The sequence below is a fragment of the Glycine soja genome, chromosome 19 (assembly GCF_004193775.1).
Source record: "Glycine soja cultivar W05 chromosome 19, ASM419377v2, whole genome shotgun sequence".
Lineage (NCBI taxonomy): Eukaryota > Viridiplantae > Streptophyta > Magnoliopsida > Fabales > Fabaceae > Glycine > Glycine soja.
The window spans coordinates 44,547,871-44,562,657 of record NC_041020.1 but is presented as its reverse complement, the minus strand read 5'-3'; the positions used below and the strand labels follow the sequence as shown (position 1 = coordinate 44,562,657).

The window sequence follows — 14,787 nt, the reverse complement described above, 5'->3', positions numbered from 1 at the left end:
GCTATAATAATGTAAAAGTTTACCTTTTATTTAAATTAAATTTATATAATTGTAACAAACTATATATATATATATATATATATATATATATATATATATATATATATATATATATATATATATATATATATATATATATAACACTCGTGAGGTAGTTAGTGTTAATTTTTTTTATAATATCATCTAATTAAAAATTATTTTTGGTATTTGTTTAAAAATATATTATAAAAATTAATGAACTTATTATATATATAAGTATATAAGAACGGTATAAAAAATCTGAAGATTGTAAATGCAGATATTATTTATTTAATATTTTTTATAGCCACAAATGTGCATTAAATTGTATAAATAAACTTATTAAATAAATGATAGATTATCATTTTAAATAATAATTGATTTACCTATGTCTCTGTCTCTGTGAATGATGAATGAAGAAGACATTAGGTAATCCAAAATTATCATCATTCAAAAGTAATTTTGACATAATATATAATTAAGTATTATTAATTCATTTTTCTTAATTGAAAAACATAAATATTTATTGAATAGAGATCTTAGTCAAGACCATAAACATGCTTTAGACTCTTGCAACGAAGAGGCAACATGTGAGTACAATACAATGATAATATATATATAACTCTATCAATATTTTTTATTTTTTTTATTACTTCATACACCTTCATGTGAGTTCTCATTATCCTTTTTGGCAGCATTTCCATGCCTTTTTTGGTGTGTCATTGATTTGACAGAAACTATATGCTATTTCTTTTCTATAGTGAGTCTTGGCAATTTCTGTAATGTGGTCATACTTTACAAAACTAATTTTCGTAAAATTGGTGAAACACACAAAAAAAAAAAATCATTGAAGAAGAAATGAAGTTCGGGAACTTACATGGAAAAAACAATGGAAGACAAGGAGGAGCAATGAAGGAGAGAAACTGAGATGAGACTGGTATGGGGGGAAAAGGTTTTTTAAAAAGGAGTGTGTAAGTTTGGAGAATAGTTTGGGTATTTGAAATTTTAAAAAATGGTGTGAAGAGTAAAAATGGTTGCCAATAATATTTTTTTCCTTAAATTGCCTTAGTTAACGGTTTGATGTGATGTTCGGCGAGTTGAAAACTCCCAATTTAGTATGATAATTGATTCATACGACCGATTAATTATATCATAAAAATTGAATAATGGGTTGCACGTCCTGAGCCGATACTAGTGCTCTTGCACGTTTGTCAACAATTCAAGCACATTGCTTGTTATATATATATATACTTCATTCAGCCATATATCCTTGTGAATCGAGAGAGAGAGAGAGATGGAATTTACAGGAGCTTTGATGATCATTATTGCCTCAATGCTAGTGGGTTGTTCCTCTGCTTTGGATGAATCGGGAGTCATTTACGTGGGAGGAAAAGTGCTTTGCCAGGACTGCACCAAGGGCTGGAACGAATGGGTTAATGATGGAAAGCCTATGAAAGGTATTCTAGCATTGTCATTGTAATCTTTTCCTACATTGCATGTTCATATTCATATTTACCTCAGCTCGTAACTAATTGTTCTTGCACTACCAGGAGTTAAGGTGTCCCTAACATGCATGGACAAGAGAAGTAGGGTTGTGTATTACACAAGTGATACAACAGATGAGTTGGGGCAGTACGATTTGACTGTGAAAAAGTATGTATATGGCAAGGAATTGGATACAAAAGGATGTTCAGTGAGGTTGGTGTCGTCCCCAGATAATGTTTGCAACATCCTCACTGACTTTGGTGGTGGAAAGTCTGGCGTCAAGCTCAACTACCCAACGTCAGTGTATCGCAGTTTGATCAAATACGTGCTCAACCCTTTCTATTACACCACTCCTATGTGCGATAAGCCCGACACTGACGGCTATGATTCTGAACCTAAAAATCGCCAAGGACAAGGAGGCCATTACTAAGTAATGGGAATGCTCTCTCTTGTTTCAATATAAATTATTATTCTTGTTTCTCATTTATTAACTTTTCAAGATATGTGTAATCAAGTTGTGCCCCATTCGTACATGATGAAAAATTCTTATATCTATTTCTCCATCAAATTGAATTTGTTAAACGCTAGTTTTCTTTTTCCAAAAGAAAGTTCAATATCTACTATTTACATATATAACAACACAAATGCTGAGTCCGGCCGAACATAAAATGGGTTCTGAAAAACTTGTAGTTGCTCCCAAAGAAAAGAAAGTCAGCATTTTTTACATTTTACAACACAACAGTAAATCCTATATCGGCGATGATGATCTCATAAGCTACAGCACACTTCAGAGTTCATACAAATAAAGTTGAAGATAGCCGATGGCAAACTAGAAAAGTAAATGCAAGTCCATACCTCATTCCAAGTGGCATGAAACCACTCGACAATGTCACCACAATGAACAATCTCAGGCTGCACATATATGAACAATCTAATTTGTAGTAGATGGTTCTATCCCAACGACTGTGACTCTATGTAATTTGGTGGCAAGTATCTTTGACCAATGATAACTATTGACAATAATGAACCAAAAATCAAATACATACTTGCCAAAACCAGTTTTAATTTCTTAATATTTCATGTCAGTGCTCATACTGTTGATGTTTTGGCAGCAAGATGTACGAGAGTCTTCCTGTGGTAAGTGGTACGTAGCTTCTTGTACTTTTGCAAAAAAGCACCAAGGTCAATCTCTCTGTCAAGGAGATTGTGGTGCAAGTTTTCAGATTCCTCGTCGGTCTTATTCACAGACTCTGCAAAAATATTATATAGTTTATCATATTTATGACCTAGCCATGGTTTCAATAGTAATAAAATTGAGATAACCAGAACTACTGCAGCAAACTAAAATTTCAAGTCATACCTTGAATCCTTTGGAGAAGGGATGCTGCGGAATTCAATTTCAACATGTCTTCTTTCTGCTTCTCAAGCTCATTTAGTTTCTCCTTAGCAGCAGCTAACTCGGTTGTCCGAATTATTCTACACTGTTTCCATGGGAGGAAGAAGAAAAAGTCAGTAGTCAGCAATAAATTGAAAAGAAAAAAGCATACTAATCATAGGATTGTATTCTTACTTGATTCCTAAGTTCCATGATACGAGGTTCCTTTTGAAGATTTTCCTCTGTAGTAAAGGCAATAGTTTGAGAAGCTCTACTACAATTTAATTATAGGCCGACAATTAAATAAAAGAAATTAAATACCTGCAAGCTGTAAATTCTCCTTGCAAAGTTCATCTTTCAGCTGATCAAGTCAATAAGCCAAAAAAAAGTTATAATATAAGCAGATACAAACTCCAATATCAGCAATATAAACCAAACCAACTGCAGAGAAAATTTGTATGCACCAGTTAATTAGCTGAAGATTACTCCAAGTATACTTGGATGGAACTGCTTGTGCAGCTGTGCACAGTTAATTAGTTGAAGATTACTCCCAAGTGTTTGCACACGTATATTGACATGTAAGTATGTAACTTGTCTATGTACTAATCTATATTATATATACGAGGAATTGGCCAGAATGGACCTTTTGCCATGTGGATTTTGACAATGCCATTTGACAAGATCCAACATTTTTATTTGCATCATTAACACTTTTTAAATTCTCAAGATCAAAAGCTACAACATTTATTACTTTTCATTTCTTTCTTAAATATACTTTCTTTTCACTGCACAACCCATTACGTTTTCTTTTCACTTCAAAACATGCGAAAAATTTATTTTTCTAAAATTTGCTTAGGATTACATCTTTTCCTTAACAATCACCCATTGATAATAAAAAATAGTATATTCATATTTAAGTGACCAATAAGACAATTTAAGAATTTAATAAGATATTCACCTTATATTAAAATAAATATTGGTACATAACTAGCACCACCCAGTTGAAAGAGCATAAACAAGATCAAGGGCAATCAAGAACAGAACCAAGGGATAGGGAAGGGCAATGAAACATCCGGTAACAAGGACAAATGCATCCAGGAGCAAAAGCAGAAAGAATCACACCCAATTACTAGAAGTCACAAGTTCCAGATCTAACAATCTCACAAAATCATTTCAATATCAGTGTCACGATTAAGAGGGGGTTTGGTCTCAGGTGGGTTTCAGAGTTTAGGCTGATTTCCATTTATATAGATGAGGCAGCTCCAACATTCTGCTATTTTATGCCTAATTCCTGGGTTAGCTAAATTGCAAATCCTACCATATTCATGCATTTGGATGCAATCCACCAGAACATGATTGACAGTTCAGGATTCTCCCAGCCCTTCTAACGCATTAAATTGTACTATTCCATGTGTTGACAAACAAGTTTGTATAGGAATAAGATCAACTGACATGAGCGGTTAAACTTTGTTAATTGACCTTAAATAACTTTTTGCAAAATATAAAACTCACTTTTTGTAAAATGTTATTAAAGGTATCATTTTACAAAGTTTAATACCTTGTCCTTGTGTCAATTGATTAATAACATACGGGGTTGTTAGTATTTTTTTTTAAAAGAAGTGTGTTAAGAAGTTCCACCTTTGAGAGCAATTTAACAAATCCAAGTTGTAACTTGTAATACTCTTAGAAAACAAGTCGGAATATATTAGCAACATCCCACTTGTTTTTTAGAACAATTAACAATTTAGCAAGTTATAACTTTGAAGTAGTTCAACAAATACAGAGTTAGCAGCACACTCCTTAAAAAAATATGAGTATATCTCAAGTATTAACAAATTCCATACATATCCATAATGTCCAAATGAGACAATTCACACTCTCAAAGACAATAAAGATCAAGGTGGAATACTACAAGCAACTGAACTCCATCTCAGTACAGTATATAGGAACAAAAAAAACCTGAAGTATTCATTGCACAAGCAGCACGATGAAATCATTTTAAAGAAAATATGAAGAGCCACTGATATTTTATATCCACTAATCTAAATAGACTAATAGAGGCATTTCTCTAGGCTGGATGTGAAAACAGCCAGGAACCTGCTAGCTACCCTAAGGCCTTAGTCCTACAATGAAATCAATAATTTCACATCTAAAGGGAGAGAGAGAGAGGGGGGGGGTAACCCTTTCAACTCCATAGAGAAGAATTTGAAATCGACCAACAAATTTCAGCAAACTCAGCAGGTAAACATAACATACTAGTTCTGAGATAGTAAAGATATGAAACTTACATTAGTTTGAATCTTGACCTGATCAAGTGAATGCAAAAACTGTTGATACGCATCTTTGTCAGATAAAAGCTTCCGCAACTCATCAACACTGCAATTTATAAAGAGCAGAAAAATTAATTAAGATCAGCATATTTGAAAATAGGAACAGTTCACAACATCAGAGTAACTAGAAAGTACTAATTCTACGATTAACGGCAACCTTCCTAACTATTTTCCATTTACAAAATCAGATACAACTAAAATCATGAAAAGCGATAAAAACACAAACCTCTTGTCCTTCAAAACGGCAATAACTGCAGCAGCTTCAGAAGGTGGAACATGAGACGAAGGCCTCTGTGATAATGAAGAAGAAGATGCAGTCGGTGTAACAGGCCTCGACGAAGTTGGTGAACTCACCACCGACGGCGGATACCACGACTGTGACTGCGAAGAACCATCCTGTGATTGTTGCTCTTGTGATCCCCTGCACACAATCGAAAATTCATATATGCTATTAATCTCTACCAAATCAGAAATTCATATATACTATTAATTGCTATCAAATCAGAAATTCATATATGCTATTAACTGCTATTAAATTGGAAACTCAGTTTATTATTATTGTTGCCGTTGTTCTACTGAAACTTTGGTGTGATGTGATCAAACACGCAATAGCGATTAAATTGGCTAAAAAGATTAAACTGAAACATAATGGAATAAAACTTCCGTCCTATTGTTTGGATATATTATGATAGAATGGAACAAAATTTTTATTTTTATTCTTATATATTACCCTTATCTTAAAAATATAAACTTCAATCATGTGTTATCTTCCTCTTTTTATTATCACCTGACACACACACCTATGAAAACATTTTGCAGCAACTAAGGCGGTAAAAAAATGGTTTGGAAACTAAAATACTATGAGGGTAATGAAACTAGCATCTTACGCAGGGCTTCACTTGGTTTATATGAGAACTTCACAACTAAAAAAAGGGGATAAAATCTTTTTATCTAAATTAAAAACATATTAAAATAAATTAGTTGCATATCTAAGTGCCCAAAAAATGTGTAGGGATCGAGAAGGCTAAACAGGAAAGAGGGGCGATGCAAAATATAACAAATATAAGTTAAATGATAATTTTAAAAGTAAAATAAAAACAATTATTGTAATCTTATTTTTGGAGAAGGAAAGCAATCATAATGGAGCCATGGGAAAATAAAGTAGTCGCTGCCAATCTTTCCTCCCACAGCGTGTATTCACCTGTAGTTAGTTAGTGCTGTAGGATTGAAGAAGATAAAGGACAAAACAATAAATTCCTAATAAAATTGAGAAAGAAAAATCTATTCCATCACATACTCCTCGATTGGGGAGGTAAGGAAAAAGGTTGAAAACAATGGAATCAATTGGAATGAGTTCCATTATTTCTACTCCATCTCATCTTTTTCCCTTTCATTTCTTTCCATTAATCCAAACAATCCAAGCATAAAGAGATTTATGCAGGTATGTATGTATGTATACAAAATTTATTTTAATTTAATAGAAGTTTTAGGAGCGTAACGAAGAATTACCAGAATCTGAACATTGCTAACTGGTTCCGAATTGTTGATTCAGCAACGATGAAACCCTCGAAATTTCAGAGACGGGAGCGAGAAGGAAACTTAGGAAAGTGGGAACAAAAACTGGTTCCTTCTTAGAAATCGGAAAATGGCTTTATTTTTTTTATAAAAAATTTTAAGCATAAAACCATTTTGGGGCTCTGGATTGACTGTTGCTGGGGCCCTCTTTCCAGTTTGATCCAATAAGGATGCCCCGGCCAGGCGGCCCATTCATCTTTTGCCAGTTTCAAATGTATCAACTTTTTAGTTAGCACTTAAAATAATTTAAAATTAATTTTCAAATTCTATTTTATTATAATCCTATATTATAAATTAGAGTACACAATTTAGGCTCACTATCTTAATTAAACGTTTTAAATATTTTTTTTCCCTCTAGTTTATGGGTACATTTCACACGTTACTTGTACAACTTCTTTTATGATTGAGAAAGGAAAAGAAGCAAAAGAGAAGAGGAAAGAATAAGGTCTAACAGATAAGAATAGAGTGGCGTGGGACAAGTGGAAGGGTTCCATCATCTAGTTTCCAAGCTTCACGAGCGTTTCCTTCCCGGAGGCTTTGTTTGATGGTGATGATCCAGTTTGTTGAAAGAAGATGACCGATATTGTTGAGGATTTCTACAACTAAAACAGATTATCTCAACCTATCTTCCATCATTGGTATATTTCGTATTCTTTTATTTCTGTTTTTGAATTAAATTTTCATAATTTTTTTTTAAAAATTGTCTATCACTAAAGATAATCTTATATCACAATTTATGAATATAAAATATAACTTATATATTTAAAATATTATTTTATGAATTTTAATTATTTTAAATTTTCACTTAATTCTCACATATTTTCATTTACTTTTTTTTTATCTTCATTCACTCAATTTTTCTTTTCTTCCAACCAAATACATCGTTCAATAGAAATAGAAAATGTGAAAGAAAATAGGTAAAAAAATAAAAATAAAGGTATTTGATCAGAGAAAAATATAAAAGAAATAAGGAAAAAGATAAATAAAAAAATGAATGGAAGTTAATAGGTGAAAAAATAGAATGAAAAGGTACAACTCTCTTAAAAAAAAAGTCTCGTCCTTTTTCACTTTACTTTTATTTTTTGTGATACCAAATTATTATTTTTTAAGAGGATTTTTATGATACCGAATAATTAATATTTTTTTTATCATTCCTATTTTTGCTTTCTTTATCCTATTTCCATCCAATCAAATAGTATGTGAATAATTTTAAATTGATAAATTCAAGGGAAGTACAAATTAATAATTTAGATTAATCCTTCCTGACATGACATTTTGTCTACAATCTACATGAAGGTATCTTCATTGCAATTGATTAATTAACCGTACTGTCTCTGAAAACAAAATTTTAACTTCCGATTCCTTGGCTTAATTTCTTTTTTTATTTAAAAAAACATTTTAATAAATAAAGAGTTTAATCACCAATGCACTGAATAAAATAAAATAATATTTAATAATAAAAAACAATCTTCAGAAAACAAAGGTATATACTCTTTTGATAAACAAAAATGTTTGTTAAAATACTATTTTTTTAATAAAATTATACAATTTTTAAAATCAATTATACTAAATTTTAAAAGAAGTATTTTAATAATATTTTTAGTCAATGTAACACCCTCCACATATTAAGATTGAACGTATGAGTGACCAGTCATAAAAATTAAATGGAGTATTTTTGACAAGTTTTTCTGCTGATTTATAAGTTAATTTAATTCAAATAAAATTATTCGGTGGATTTTTTCTTTTAAATATCATGAAAAATCAATTACCAAAATTATTTAGCAAAATGCTTTTTTCCCCTCATGATTCATGAAGAGAAATCAGATTCTCCACAGTTTACTTCTTATTTTTGTACAAATTTTTTAAACTATGGTTTTAGTGCTTAAATATGAAAGATTTTCAACAAGGGTTTGAGTTGGGTTTGGTCAAACTTGTGATCCAATTCAATCAAATTTAAATGGATTGATTTGGGTTAATTTTCTAAAAAAAAGAAATTCAACCAAAATCAACTTGTTTGTAAACAATTTGGGTTTGATTGAGTGAACATATCAAAACATTTAAGTTTATTTGCTCTTTTTTAAAACACAATATTTTTTTATAAGTTAAACGAATCAGATACAATTGTTTCTTGTTAGATTTTTTATTAAAAAAAATTGTGATGCAATCACACTCTATTTTACTCCATTGATTCCTAATTATCTATCTACCAATGGGGGATGAGCAAATTAAACATACCATATTGGAGATAAGGGGGTTTTAATGAGCATGGTAAGGATGGATTTTAAACACTTTTTCTATCAAAACCAATGAAACATTATTATGAGACCTACTCTTTTAAAATAGATTCCAAATATTTTTAGAAGCCCATCTAAAGTGACTTCAATCAATAAAATCTTTGTTGCTCTGATCTTGAAGGTTAAAGATATATTGATGCTTACTTAATTCAGGTCAATAAGTTTATGTAATAGTCAATAGTATTTGATTTTTTAAAATTTTGAAAATATATAATATATATTAATAATAATAATAATAATAATAATTTAATTCAAATTAATGGGTCAATGAATTTAAATATTAAAACCCATGACCATCTCAAAATTCAATAAGTTTGACTGGTTCAATTTAGGTCTGATTCAAATACAAAAATTATTTAACCTAAACTATTTAGGTCAATTAGGGTCCGCGAACCCACTCACATTCCTAATTTTCAAGATGAGAGAAGCCATATTTAGGTAATTGGATTTTTGGTGAGGTGGGGTTTGGGTCAAGGTTGGGATGGTGACATGATGGTCGTGCATGACTAGTTGTGGTGCACTAGCCTCATAGTTGGTTTCAACATCTAAGACAAAGCAAAGGAACTTGTTAGTGTGATCGAGGAGGAGGAGGTTGTGCGTGTTGAAATTTGAAGAAAGAGGAGGAAGGAAAAGAAAGAAGAGAAGGAAGAAATTTTTTTAAAAAAATTATATTTTGTGATAATTTGTAGTTGTTAATAATTTTATTTCATTAATCATATCAATATTGAATGAATGAAAGAACCATATTAAATCAATTTAAAAATATAAAAGACAAAAATAAATTTTATAAAATATAAATAATCAAACTAAACTAAAAAAACAAATAAGAAATTAACCAAATATGTGATTCAACTAATTTAAAAGAGCTAACATTAGATTCTTTTTGATACCATGGCAGTGGAGCCACCAATCTGTGATGGAACTTAGATGTGATGCCACGTGGAAAAGTATGGCATATGATGGTGGATGAATAAATGATATAATAAAGCTAGGGTAGGCTAGGTAAATAGTGGTATTTGTTGAGGCCATGCGTAGCCGACCTTGGAGAGTTGTATTGTGGCAACGTAGAGACGCAAAGAAGATTCAAGCTCCAAAGTTGCGTAAGCTCCAAACAACATCTCCAAATTACATCCAACGGTTGTCGTCTTCCCACGCTCACTGCCTTCAATCTCATCCATCCAATCCCTTATTTCTTTAATCACCGTTTGTCCTTATACTCTTTAGCGTTGCTGTGTAGTTGAATTCTAAGTTGAAGGCCGTTTATTATTATTCTCTTTGCTCTTTCTTTCCATCGCCATTCTCATCTCAGCACCTTGCTTCCTCTCTCAATCCGCAACTATCTTTTCAACAATTGAATCCCATCACCATTCTTCACTAACCCATCGAGCCACATTATTATTATTATTATTATTATCATCCACGGGTACCGACAATGGTATATGTATTTATTTATAAATCTATATAGAAATTTTCACGAATCTATTATGCGTGCTAGTCTCAGATTTTCTTTATGTCACTGAATTGATGTTTTATAGAATGTCCATTTTTCCAACAATGGGATTTAAGCTGCAGGAGGACACAGCTGTTCTGGTACCTCCTTGGCTTGAACAACTTCTTCACACACCTTTCTTCAACGTGTGTCGGATTCACGCAGAGGCCGCTAGAAGCGAGTGTAATATGTTTTGCCTACATTGCAATGGCGAAGCCTTTTGCTTTTATTGCAGTTCTTCAAGACACAAAGATCATCAAGTCATTCAGGTGGGTGGGGTTCTATTACAATAATGAACACTGCTTGCATATTCATGTTTCATCATTTATATTTTCTTTTCTGGATTTATATGTATAATAGTATAATATTTTGCATTTGGACAATGGGGCTGATTTTACAATGTTTTGAGAGAATAATATAATGTATGTAAATGAAATGGTCTTTTTTTTTCTTTTTTTCTTTTTTTCTTTTCCTTATTTAATTTGTGAGGTTGTTATTGATGATTAGATAAGGCGATCTTCTTATCACGATGTAGTGAGGGTTTCAGAAATCCAGAAAGTGTTGGACATAAGTGGAGTGCAGACATATGTAATCAACAGTGCTCGAGTTTTGTTCCTGAATGTGAGGCCTCAGCCAAAATCTGGAAAAGGAGTAGCTCACATTTGTGAGATTTGCGGAAGGAGCCTCTTGGACCCATTTCGGTTTTGTTCTTTGGGATGTAAGGTGAAATGTTATTATCATTATCATTTTTCCATCTCAAATCTGCCCTCGCAATATTTTTCTCTTATCATTTGTGTTAAAAAACATTTTATTGTTCATTTCATTATCAACATGCACATCATTCACAACTCAATCATCCTCAACATATGGTTATAACACCCACCACCCATACATCATCACCTACATTTGAAAGCCCATCGCCATCATTCACCATCATAATTATATTCCCTCTACTTTTGAATATTCATCTTGTCTGTATAACAATATCACATTGACATTTTAATTAAATTTTAATAGTCATGGTTAGAAGATATGATAATATACTCTAATATAATCTTAGAATAAATAATGTGAAAAGTCTAACTCAATTTCAAAAGTTAGTTCAAGGAGTGAGGGTTTCCCTCACTTATATATTCTAATTTGAAATTATTTTTAATCGATGTAGAACTTAGATTATTTCTAACCGTCATAATCATACTAATAGTTAAAAACCATGAGTTTTGTATTTATTTTGATTTTAATTATCAGGCAGTATTGTTGACAACATGGCATGACATATAATTAATGTGACCATTTTAATTAATTATTGGTTTAATTTGATGGTATTGATAATACTTTTATTGTTATAGCTTGAAGGAATAAGGAAAAATGGGGATGCAAGCTTTGCTTTGGATGGTAGGAATGAAGAATTAACAATGGATACTTCAAGAGGATCAGTCTCATCAAGACAGCAAGAAGAAGAATTGCGTGAAGGTTCAACACAAGACATGTATCCAGCCACGCCTTCTCCATCTGCTTCAAATTCAAGGAGAAGAAAAGGCATACCTCATAGGGCACCTTTTGGCTCCTAATTAATCCTAATGGTTATTCCTTCTACATACACTCCAAGTTGGTACATATTCAATATTCAACCTCATCAACATTTTTTTTTACTTGTAATACACAACCTTCTTTGGTGGGTAGCCTCGTGATTATAATTTTTTTTCAATAAAAATAATGAAAAGAATAGGAGCCTTTGGAGGGGGGCCTTGTCCAAGGTCCGTGATGTGGGAAAAGAAAGGGTATATAGGAAAGTTCCCTCTTTTCGGGTCTAGGTTCCAAAAAACAAATTCCTCTTGTGAAGATTCAATAATGCATATTTTTAATATTTAATTGTTTTTGGTGTACACTTAATTAAGGAATAAAAAGGCAAGTCTTTGGGGAGTCCGTTTTATAGTTTTCAATGGCCCACCATCCACATGGACCGTTTACATAAAATAACCACAACTTTTTATATGTTTTGTATTTTTATTTTATTAATTATTTAATTGAGCAACTTACAATAATATTTTCTGAAATTTCGTGTAATTACATAAGTAATCATTACTTTTATAAATTTTATTTTTTCTTTTCTTATAAGAGATATTAATATAAGATTTGAGGAAATGTTAGTGTTATATTTTTAAATATATAAAAGTGTTATTATTGTAATGTTTTTAAACTTAAAGGAAAATTAATGCAGGAAAATAGAAAAAGTAAAATTATGTGTAATTATAAAAAAGAGATTGCTGTAATTTGTTTTTTTTTCGTGTGCATATAAAGTAACGAGGACAAATCAACTTTCTATTTATGATTGCCAATTTTGGAGAGTTCAATGAAATGGGCCACACTTTCTCTCCTTTTGCCCCTTTAAGCTCCTAAAAATACGTCCTCTGCTTTTCTTCTCTATATTCGCTAGATAATTTCATTGGTTCTGTCACTGATTTTCTTTTTTCCTAGGGAATTCAAGGGAACAGTATAACCATAACAAATGTAAATTATTAGTTTTTTATGCTTTATTATTATTGCGTAGCGACTTTTTCTCTGCTTATCATACTAATGAGACAAGGCAATTAGGTAGAGTGCTGGAAATTTGGAGCCTCAATAAAAGCAAAACTCATACATCTACCTTTATCCTAAATTAATAAATCTATACAAATAAATCAATAATTGAATTTAGGTCATAACATCATCATACTTTAAAACAAGAATATGCATCATGTCGGGGTCGGTCGATAATTAGGTTGTTGTATTTGATAATTAGTCATAGGTTTTAGTTTGCATTCAACTTCTTAGGGAGAAATTTGTATATTCTCAGGTTTTTGTTCTCTGGATTGAATGATTCTATTTTTACTGACATTTTAATTTTTAATTTCAATTATTAGATATGTTTAGATCTAAGTATTAAATTATATATATTTGATATATATGCATTGCATACATATAAGAAATGACTATTTTCAAAATTAAACACATACTCTCAAATCTTAATTATCAAAAGGTACAAGTTTAAAAATAAAAATTTAGTAACACCTAGGTGGGTTTCAATTTTTAAAGTAAATAATAAAAATATATCATGCATATGTAATTCCAACATAAATACCCTGTTCATTACTTTTTAGTTATCACTTTTCAACGTCGTCCTTTGTGTACCTACCTGCATGTCTTCAAGAACATATATAAATCTAAGAACTTACATATATGCCATCATTCCTCCAAAGCAATGGTTGATAATGATGATCAGTAAGAAAGCAATAAACGGCGCAATAAACGTTTCAGAAAAGTTGGTCACGAAAAATATGTGTGAATGTGTCAGAAAATCCTCCATGATTAATATGGTGTTCTTTCATAATTACAACTCTCAAGGAGGGTAAGTAAATTGATGATCAATATGATCATACTCTCAAATTAATCTGTACTATTATTTACGAGAAATATATGCTTGAACTTATTTGTTCGATCGAAGAGAAGAATAACCTTCTACTCTATTAATTAGACCGGTCATGAATATTAATATTCATGGTACACTCAATTTGGAAGAATCGCATTGTATCTCCCACTTGCAGTAGTACTGTTCCGAAACTGCAAGAATGATCTCATCAACACCGAATACATGTGATCAAGGCTTGAAAAATCAAATACTTTAGGACAGTTAAATATTGAATATTTAGTAATGAGTAATAATGATTATTAATAGGTTATATTAGTAATTGGTCTCTGAATTTATTTTTTTTATTGTCTGATTTAACATCTACGGAGAGAATAAGGATTTAAAAGAATTAAAATAAGACAGTTTTTTTATGATAACGATCAGAGATATATTTTAATTTTGTTTTTTCGCATTTATTAATATCATGTATTTTATTTTGAATACTTACTGACAGTTGATAATGACTACTAATGGATGATAATAATTACTTATTAGTAATAATATCTACTAAATGCATTTTTGATGATAAAATGTTTAGTGTTTGATCCAAACTCATCTTTTTTTATCGTCTAATTATTATTTATAAAGAGAGTAAGAGTTTAGAAAAATTAAAACAAAACAATTATTTTATGGTAGGAAGTATATTTTAATTTTATTTTTCCGCATTTATTAATAACCTGTATCTTATTTTGTAGTTTATAAGATCATATTTTAGTCTAACACCTAATATGTGATCTCCATGTATAGTTATACTAACTCGTCATGACCCCTTT

General features: G+C 31.0%; 3 protein-coding genes across 5 annotated transcripts; 2 read left to right on the top strand and 1 right to left on the bottom strand.

Annotated features, from left to right (window-relative positions):
- Window positions 1-1,296: 1,296 nt before the first annotated feature.
- Window positions 1,297-2,323, top strand: LOC114400539 (non-classical arabinogalactan protein 30-like). Its single transcript, XM_028363030.1, has 2 exons — window positions 1,297-1,475; window positions 1,569-2,323. The coding sequence occupies exons 1-2, from the start codon at window positions 1,313-1,315 to the stop codon at window positions 1,931-1,933; spliced, it is 528 nt and encodes a 175-aa protein (XP_028218831.1). The 5' UTR covers window positions 1,297-1,312; the 3' UTR covers window positions 1,934-2,323.
- LOC114400537 (vacuolar protein-sorting-associated protein 37 homolog 1-like) lies at window positions 2,173-6,871 on the bottom strand. Of its 2 annotated transcripts, XM_028363025.1 has the most exons (8): window positions 6,718-6,871; window positions 5,435-5,629; window positions 5,167-5,254; window positions 3,200-3,239; window positions 3,074-3,120; window positions 2,864-2,984; window positions 2,599-2,753; window positions 2,177-2,513 (listed from the first exon to the last, which is right to left on the bottom strand). In XM_028363025.1, the coding sequence occupies exons 1-8, from the start codon at window positions 6,729-6,731 to the stop codon at window positions 2,475-2,477; spliced, it is 699 nt and encodes a 232-aa protein (XP_028218826.1). In that variant the 5' UTR covers window positions 6,732-6,871; the 3' UTR covers window positions 2,177-2,474. The 2 variants fall into 2 exon arrangements, with proteins under 2 accessions (XP_028218827.1, XP_028218826.1); XM_028363026.1 differs by having other exon boundaries at window positions 2,173-2,753.
- A 3,302-nt stretch (window positions 6,872-10,173) lies between these two features.
- On the top strand, window positions 10,174-12,438 carry LOC114400538. Of its 2 annotated transcripts, XM_028363029.1 has the most exons (4): window positions 10,174-10,512; window positions 10,650-10,835; window positions 11,074-11,289; window positions 11,916-12,438. In XM_028363029.1, exons 1-4 carry the CDS (start codon window positions 10,510-10,512, stop codon window positions 12,135-12,137), a joined length of 627 nt encoding a protein of 208 aa, XP_028218830.1. In that variant the 5' UTR covers window positions 10,174-10,509; the 3' UTR covers window positions 12,138-12,438. The 2 variants fall into 2 exon arrangements, with proteins under 2 accessions (XP_028218830.1, XP_028218828.1); XM_028363027.1 differs by having other exon boundaries at window positions 10,175-10,835.
- The last annotated feature ends 2,349 nt before the right edge of the window (window positions 12,439-14,787 follow it).

Bases quoted from the DNA above. Each gene is read 5' to 3' on its own strand.
- LOC114400539 (XM_028363030.1), top strand. From the start codon at position 1,313: ATGGAATTTACAGGAGCTTTGATGATCATTATTGCCTCAATGCTAGTG. The intron at 1,476-1,568 runs GTATTCTAGCAT...TTGCACTACCAG, and splicing joins TGATGGAAAGCCTATGAAAG to GAGTTAAGGTGTCCCTAACA.
- LOC114400537 (XM_028363025.1), bottom strand. The intron at 3,240-5,166 runs GTAAGTTTCATA...TGACTTGATCAG, and splicing joins AGGTCAAGATTCAAACTAAT to CTGAAAGATGAACTTTGCAA. The intron at 3,121-3,199 runs GTATTTAATTTC...CCTTTACTACAG, and splicing joins GGAGAATTTACAGCTTGCAG to AGGAAAATCTTCAAAAGGAA.
- LOC114400538 (XM_028363027.1), top strand. From the start codon at position 10,602: ATGTTTTATAGAATGTCCATTTTTCCAACAATGGGATTTAAGCTGCAG. The intron at 10,836-11,073 runs GTGGGTGGGGTT...ATTGATGATTAG, and splicing joins AAGATCATCAAGTCATTCAG to ATAAGGCGATCTTCTTATCA. The intron at 11,290-11,915 runs GTGAAATGTTAT...TTATTGTTATAG, and splicing joins TTTGTTCTTTGGGATGTAAG to CTTGAAGGAATAAGGAAAAA.